Source organism: Genypterus blacodes, unplaced genomic scaffold (assembly GCF_046128005.1).
Source record: "Genypterus blacodes isolate CSIRO-AG114 ecotype Tasmania unplaced genomic scaffold, CSIRO-AGI_Gbla_v1 ptg000401l_1, whole genome shotgun sequence".
Taxonomy (NCBI): Eukaryota; Metazoa; Chordata; class Actinopteri; order Ophidiiformes; family Ophidiidae; genus Genypterus; species Genypterus blacodes.
In genome coordinates this window covers 441,735-450,000 of record NW_027467176.1, presented here as the reverse complement: position 1 = coordinate 450,000, position 8,266 = coordinate 441,735, and the positions used below count along the sequence as shown (strand labels likewise).

Below are 8,266 nucleotides of genomic sequence, written 5' to 3'. Positions count from 1 at the left end.
GATGCTTGACTACAGGCTGTGTCACACCGCCTCGGTCAGCCTCCACTGAACTCCCCGTCTCATGACTAATAGAGAGCTGACCTTCATCGTCTCAAACCTGGGCAGGAAGTTGTCTGTTTGATGTGTAATACCCGCCTTCACCACCGAGTGGAAGTGGTTAGCAGAGTTTCTAACATGAACCTCTTCTGTTGAAGTCATCTCACATAACCTCATATCAGCCCCTGTCAGCTGTGACCACTTATAGAAGGACGTTTTCCAGAACTAGAGTTTTGTTTTCCATGGCTGTTTCATCTATTGTGTCTAACTTTCTTTCTTTGTTTTGAATATCACCCTCTGTAGGTTTTATTGAGGGAAATCGCGGCCATGTTGCTTTCCTCGTCAGACGATCGGTGTTTTGGTTGGGTTGCCATGGCAATGTGCTAAGCAGAACAATATGCAATACACATGCTGCGGGGTCAATGAGAATGGCAATTACAATGCTGGCCTGTTGACATACTAGACAGTGTTATTACTGAGTAGGAAGACAGTAGAGAGAGAGAGAGAGAGAGAGAGAGAGAGAGAGAGAGAGAGAGAGAGAGAGAGAGGCCTGGTGAGAGTCATCTGTGATGGAGGACAGCTGCTCTCTCTATTTACCAAGCCATTCCATCCCATGCATGAGGGAGCAGACACACATGCAGCAGACACACACACACACACACACACACACACACACACACACCATTAGCCTTCCCCTTGACAAAACCACAGTGCAATTGAGGTAGTAAGTAATTGAGGGGGTATGGCAGTGTGTGCGTGTGTGAGTTTGGGGGGCATATGTGTGTTTTTGCGTGTGCAGTGGGAGCCGTGTTTCCAACAGGTGCTGTACTTGATTAAAGTTAGCAGAGCCAGCCTGGGTGCTGCTGCTGCTGCTGCTGCTGCTGCTGAACATTTGGTTGAGGGCAGCTGCTGTCACTACAGCTGTGCATATACTTGAGACAAAGCTACTCCAGCATGTGGCTCATGGGCCCAGGGGAGGGAGGGGCCTGCTGCTGTGTCTGAATTTATACAATAAAGCAAATAAAGCTTAGCTTAGACTACTTACTGGAATCAAATGTAAGATGGAGAACTTCTGACAGTCAATAACATGTTTTAGAATAATTTAGCGGAGCAGAAGTTTAACCCAGGTCTCTCACATTAACACTGCACGACATGTCAGGTGCATGTTTATATGAACAAACAGGAAGTAGGATATGGTCACCTAATGTGAGGGCATCAGTAATGACAATAATAACATTTTAAGGGGCCTCTGATGTAGATTGTTCTCTCTTATTGGCTTTAGAATCCCCCGCAATTTGAACACTGAATATCTTTGTCATTGTATCTACATGTGTCCTCGTGATCCCTCTCAGAGTTTTCTGTTCTGTGTGAGCTTCTCTTGTGCCTGTCAGGTGTCATCAGTGCACTGCAGCTCTTTCTTGCCCACATTCCACCTAAAAGCACAGTACTGTTCTGTACTGCAAACTAGAGTTCTGGTTATGTTTACATTACCAGAACTGCTGATTCCATTAGTCATGCTAATGCTGTTCTCTTTCTGTCTGTTTCCTCAGTGTGTGTTTTTTCTTTCACACACACGGCAAAGAAAAACCTCTCTGTTTCCCACTTTCCATCAAAGCCAAGGAATAAGAGTTGAGAAGTTGAGAGTCAATTCAATGTCCCTGTCTCTCTACCTGGGGCCACCTGGGGACAGAGCTGGCACACCTTTCTTTCTCTCTTTTCCTTCTCCATCCTCTGTTTCCCATCTCGTCCATCCATCTCTCCTCTCCGTCCTTCCTCTATGAAGTCCCGCGCCAGGTAGAGCTGCTTATTATGAGGGTATCCATGTAAACAGAGCTGCGGTAACTAGCCAGCCACATCCAAAACATACACACATGTAGGATTGAACACGCACACAATCACAGGCAACACACACACACACACACACACACAGGGTTTTATCTCATCCAGATGGCTTATTTGATGTAGATTGACTCATGTGTGAGTTGTCTGTGTTAAGGCTTAGTTGTGTTTGTATGAGCTCAGCAGGAAGCCAGGGTTTCCTCTCTATGTGGTGCTGTTAAATGTTTTAACTAACAAAGCAATGATCCCCATCTAAACCTGACATGACTCAACATGAAACCTGCTCATTAATATTCACATTACAAATCTCACGCACTTTGCTTATCGTACTTCTAATACCTGTAATAAATATGCTCAGCTGACAGTTAACCTACTTACATGATGTAACACACATAAAAGCTGTGGAATTTATGCTAATATAGCATTATGTAGCTAGCTGTTGATATAATACTCATATTTGTTTCCATTTACTTTTTCACAAGTTCAGCCTTTTATATCCTCTCCTAAAAACCTCATCTTATAAAGTTTCTTCCTAAAAGCAGTGCTAAGTATAAGTGCTGTACTTACTTACTTCAACTTTTGACCTCTATGACATCACAAGAGTTCCTCCCTTTACGTTTTGGCAATATACTACACATTTTACAGCTTCTCCGGGACAATTGTAGTCAATTAATCACGCCAAAAACTTCTTGGAGTAGTGTTAGTTTTCAAACGTGTTGTCTTCAGCATCTACTATTGCTTTCACATGATCAATCATGCTCCACAACACGCTCTTGCAATTACTCCAGATGCTGAACAGCTTTTTCTTTATTTTGAAACTAGTATTATTGCTGTAGTAGTAGAAGTTGTTGTTGTCCTTGTGTAGTTTTAGTCAACCTTAAATAACCTTAAATTCCTGGAGCTGCAGCTCTGATTCCATCTCTCTCACTGGCATCAGCAGGGTACAGGGCAGGGCAGGGAAGGGGCCGGCTCCAGGGCCATGTACTGTACATCTGTGTGTGTGTGAGTGTGTGCACGGACGTGTTGTCGTGTAAAGTTCAACTACTGACGCTGGCACTGCCCTAGCAACAGCCATGTGTGTGTGGCGTATCATCTGTGAATGGGTTATCTTCATCTCCTCCCACTCCACTCCTCTCATTTTTCATCTCTCAGTAGGGCAGGGCCCTCTTTAGAGCAGCGTGGTCTGGGTTTCTTTAAGCGTTTGGCGGCTGTCTCTGTCTCTCTTCGCTTGTACGCTTCAGTGCAACCTAACCCCGGCAGCTGCTTATTCAAATATAATACACTACAGTATACAAATGCACAGGAGGCCTGCGTATCCAAGGCTCCAACAGAGGAATTCTCTCCCATTTGCTTTGATGGAGGTTAGCGACGGGCCCGTTTGTTTAAAACAGTTAAACCATATTGTCAAAATCAATTTGAGACCGGAGTAAGGAGGAGAAAATCCAAGCGCCTGGCTTCTTGTGATGAATCAGCACTTTCGCCCCTTTAATTCATCATCAAGCATTGCAGAGGAAGACTTCAGCAGCAACCTTGCCTCCCTTCATGCTTATAGAGAGCAAGCTGTTTACAGGTTGCCATGACGCGAGAATAAACAGCTTCTCACCTAAAAGGAAAAACAGTGAAATGTAGTGTAGACATACAGCAGCATGGCCGTGACCCGATGTAAACTTCTCCTCCTCCTCCTCCTCCTAACATATACAACACACACATCCAGGCATTACCTATCTAATGGCGTAATGTTAAAAATAGTACCTGTGTGTGTGAAGTAAGCGTGACTGTGTCCTTATCAGTATGTCAGCTGTGGTATGAATGGAGTTCATCTAGAAATCAGAGGGAAAAACATTCAAGTCTTTTCCAACTGTGACAGTTGTTACAGCGGATCAGATTAGAGCTGTCTGGGCCTGCTGGGGCTTGTAGGGATATGCAGTCAAAGGAAATGTGTGTGTACGTGTGTGTGTGTGTGTGTGTGTGTGTGTGTGTGTGTGTGTGTGTGTGTGTGTGTGTGTGTGTGTGTGTGTGTGTGTGCTTACATGTAGAAGGGTTGGGTACTGTGATAAATGTGCATCGATGAGTCGCTTTACGTTGTTTCTTTGTGTGCACATTTTGCATGCATCTGCTGTAAACGTATGTAGTGTCTTGTTGTTTGTGTGTGGGTGTATGTGTGTGTGTGTTTGTGCCAGGGAGTGAAGGAATGTGAGACACATGTGGTGGGCAGGACTCACAGTGTGTGGGATGAGGGTGTGTCCAGTGCAGGATTCTCCCCATGTCCGCATCTTTATCTGTTTCCAGATCACATTACCGTACACCAGTGACACGGTTGCCCATAGCGACATGTTTTATTTATAGGTATAATGCTGACCTCTGCTGGAGACAGTCACATAATGTCAGATGTTATGGCTTTTCAAGTAATATTCCCTTATCTTGTAGAGACTTGTACGCTGCATCAGCAAAGTTATCTTTCAAATCCTGATCTGCCTTTGAGCAAGGCATTAATCTTTGTAGTGGGTAAGATAGGAAAAGATCAGAGTGTATAAAAACAACGCACATACAAATGGGACACACACTGAACCTAGTGCTGTGAAATGTTGTGCATGATTGATCTCAGATTGAAAGTCTTGGTAGATTGAAGTCTCCTATTTATTTTATATTTTTACGTGCTGGCGTGCGTGGGTCTGTTCTTATTCACTCGTACACATCTGTGTTTATGAGGCGTAAACACACCTAAATCAACACAGAATGCAAAGGTCGATTCCAACGCAAGCAACAAATTGGCAGCGAGCTTAGCAGACATGCAAGATTTCAACTCCAAACACTTTGCTTTAACAAAGCGCACACAGGACGGCCATTAGTGAGGAGATTACAGAATTTATATGTCGCTTTTCATCCTAAACTATTTATTACAGTGTAAATCAACATCGGGTGTGAGTCTCTCTCAGGACTTGAAAACTTATGAACCTTTTGAGACACACACACACACACACACACACACACACACACACACACATACACATTCACACCCTCACAGCTAGCTACTGTTAATGTAAGCTGTCAGTTGGTTGATGAATGGTTCTTTCACTTCTTTCAGGGTGAGATCTGATTGGTCACTGCTGGGCGGCTCTGCTTGTCATTTGGTCACCAGCGATTCCTGTGAAATTCTAGGAATTCTTTAGATATTAAGAATCACTTATGGGCTCTTAAGGGGATCTTGTAGGGAAATTGTGAATTTGTCTTAAACTTATTGTCCTCTCATGTCCTTTTACCATCTCTCTCCTACACACACACCCTCTGACCAACGCCTCTGTCCACCCCTCCCCCTCCACCCCCACACATAGGGCTCATTCACATGGTCATTAAGTCATTAGGCCACTTATTTATTGATGTTTGCCTCCGGAGCGACTGAGCATGTCCGACGCTCCGCTCACTGCCTGTGTGTGTGTGTGTGTGTGCTTGTCCTGACCATATTAGTCCATAACCTGATTCTGTCCCTAATCTGGAATAATTTATCTCTTTTCCCTCCATGACAGATCAGATGTCTGATGGGATAGATGATGATGATGGTTGTGTGGTCTAATGTGTGTGTGTTCCCATCCTAAATATGAAAGGTTTAGTAACTATTTGGTTGTTGCAGTTGCTAAGAGTGTGTGGAGTCATGTGTTGTATCATGGAGCTTTTTTGGAGCGACCGGTCCAGTCAGAAATCAGAGTTTTCACTGAGAGGAAGAAGGGGAGGGAGGGAGGGAGGGAGGGAGGCACGGAGGGGAAGGAGGGGGGGGAGGGAAGATAGAGAGCTGGAGAGTGGGAGGGTGGGGGTTGTCATCGCTCGCCCATTCCAAGGTCTGCAAGTAGGGAAGCAGGAAAAGAGAAAAATAAGTTGCTGCTTTAAGACACACACACACACACAGAGAGAGAGAGAGAGGGAGAGGGAGAGAGAGAGAGAGAGAGAGAGGGAGAGAGAAGGAGAGAGAGAGAGAGAGAGAGGAGCTCTGGGTTTGGATCTGTGAGCGGCTCTACTCTTGTTTTTTCCCTCCCCTCCTCTCTGGTCTACAGGCTCCTAATTTGGGATTTGTTTAAAACCGGGACTGCGCCTAAGGAAGACTTTTCCTTGCTGGGGAAAGGGAATCCTGCTCCCTGTCTCTCTCTCTCTGGCATACACACACACACACACACACACATACACACTGGCTCCCCAAAATGTCTGATTCAGCTGTCAACGCTCATTTGGAAGGGATCATATCAGACTTTGAAGGTTGGTTACTTTCGTCTCTTCTTGCTCTCTCTCTCTCTCGCTCTGCTGTTTTTCCTCTGGCTGCCGCTCTGGATAGAGGGACGCTTGAACCCTGGCGTGAGGACACTATAGATAGTTTCCATATGTTTGATTGGAAGCGAGCAGCTCTGGAAAATGAAGAGCGTGAGGCTCGGCTGAGTTTGAGGCGAGCTGTGCTATTTTCAGAGGGAAATGGTGCTTAAAATGTCTGGCTTCTTACGGCTCTAAACCCTGAAATGCATGATTTGAGTGTGTGTCTGTTTGAAGTATGACCTGTGTGTGTATGTGTGTGTGAAAGAGAGAGGGAATGGATTAAAAGGACAGTGTGCAACTGATTTCATGTCCCTTTTATCCAACCTGCGTCATGGACAGACTGTGTGTGTGTGTGCGTTTATGTGTGTGTGTGTGTGTGTGTGTGTGTGTGTGTGTGTGTGTGTGTGTGTGTGTAGGCTGAGCGCTCTGGAGGCAGCAACAGACCATACAGCTGTGAGGGGAACACCTGGCACACCTCTCCCCTCTGATCCTCCCCCTCTCTGGGGCTCTTCCTCCTCTTCCTCCTTTTCATCTCCCCTGCTTTTTGGCCCACAGATTCCCCCTGTCATCCCTCTCCTCTTCCTCCTCCTCCTCCTCCTCCTCCTCAACCTCCGGCCACGCTTCCCCCCTTTCCTCTCTCAGCGGCTCATCCGTCCCCGGCTCCTCTCCCCTGTCCTGGGTGATGGTGGGTGGGTGGGGTGTTTAGGGAAGTGGGTTGTGACATGCTGCATTTCTCCCCTCTCTGTCTGTCTGTCTGTCTGTCTGTCTGTCTGTCTGTCTGCCTGTCTATCTGTCTCCCTGTCTCACACATTGCCATTAGGGACACATCCACACTTGTCCAGAGCTGTTCCTCTGTCAACACCAGTTTGCTTTTGGTATGTATGGTCAATCTCTCTCTCTCTCTCTCTCTCTCTCTCTCTCCCTCTCTTTCTCTCTAGAGTGTAATTGAGCAGAAAGAGAGGGCATTCAGCGAGGAGGTATCAGTGGTGAAGGAGTGTGTTTTAACCACGCGGTTCACAGTCATGCTTTTGGACCTCCCTCCCTAACTGCAGCATAATGGCTCAGTGTTGTGATTGTCAGTGGTGTGTGCGACCCCTTACTTTGTCTGAGTGTGTGGCAACAACCTCTGTGTCACCACCATGCACCGTGATGTATGGCCCTGTATGAGCCCCTCTCAAGCTGCTCCCTAGATAAGATCCAGAAGTGGAATGTAAAATATTGCCGCCACGGAAGATGTGTATTGTTGTTTTATTGCTTTTTATTAACTTCATTTAACTCCAATTTAAGAACATTTTACTTGACAAAAGCTCTTCTTAAAGGGGGTTTCCACTGATTTAGCAACACAAAAGCAAGTTTATTGGTCTTCTTGGAGCCCGTGAAGACAACTGCAGATGTGTAACATCAGAGAAACGGACGCCTCTATGACGTCACAAGAGTTATTTGCGGGTGTGGAAGATTACAAACTTAGAAACTAAAGCGCTCGTAGACGTCGGGCACTGGTGTGTTGAATGAACTCAAACGTCGCACAGAGGCTTTTGTTTTCATAGCTGTAGTCTTGCTCAAGCACTTGTTGTCTAAGGCAGGAAGTAGCCCTTGTGATGTCACGGAGGTCAATCCTCCTCACTTTGCACGTCTCCCCCGACAGCCACAAGCAGCTTTGTGCTTTATTCACAAGCTGGATCATAATCCACAAGCCTGATACACTGACTTTCATGCCTGATATGCCTTTTAATACACAACTCACATTTAAATGAGTTTTCCAACTTCTCTAGAGGGTTTCCACTCTTGATAATAACAATAATGACTCAGCCAAAAGTTAATATGTACCCCAAAATGTGCTTTGCTAGTACACAGTGTAATACTTTGTCATCATAGCTCACTGCTGTTGTCATCATGCACTTATCAAGTAAACTGAGTAGATAAAAGCAGGACAGAAAATACCGATTGAGCTACTCATATAATTGAAAAAAAAGCCTTCATTCTTGTATGACACTTTGTTTCCTAATTTACATGTTTTATGTACTTGGGGTTTGAAGTCTAAGCTATTAATATAACTGTGTGTTGATATTGGATAGTGAGTATGATTCACTCTCGT

General features: G+C 45.3%; 1 protein-coding gene across 3 annotated transcripts in view; it reads left to right on the top strand.

Moving 5' to 3' along the window:
* septin9a (septin 9a) overlaps window positions 1–8,266 on the top strand; it is a 52,793-nt gene that overhangs the window by 12,082 nt on the left and 32,445 nt on the right. Inside the window, exon 1 of one of the 3 annotated variants that reach the window (XM_076138787.1) lies at window positions 5,762–6,120. The exons of the other annotated variants lie outside the window; for them this stretch is intronic. Coding sequence (XP_075994902.1) covers window positions 6,066–6,120 — 55 coding nt within the window. The 5' untranslated portion in view covers window positions 5,762–6,065. Of the gene's footprint in view, window positions 1–5,761; window positions 6,121–8,266 lie in introns of those variants that run through there. 3 annotated transcript variants of the gene reach the window in all.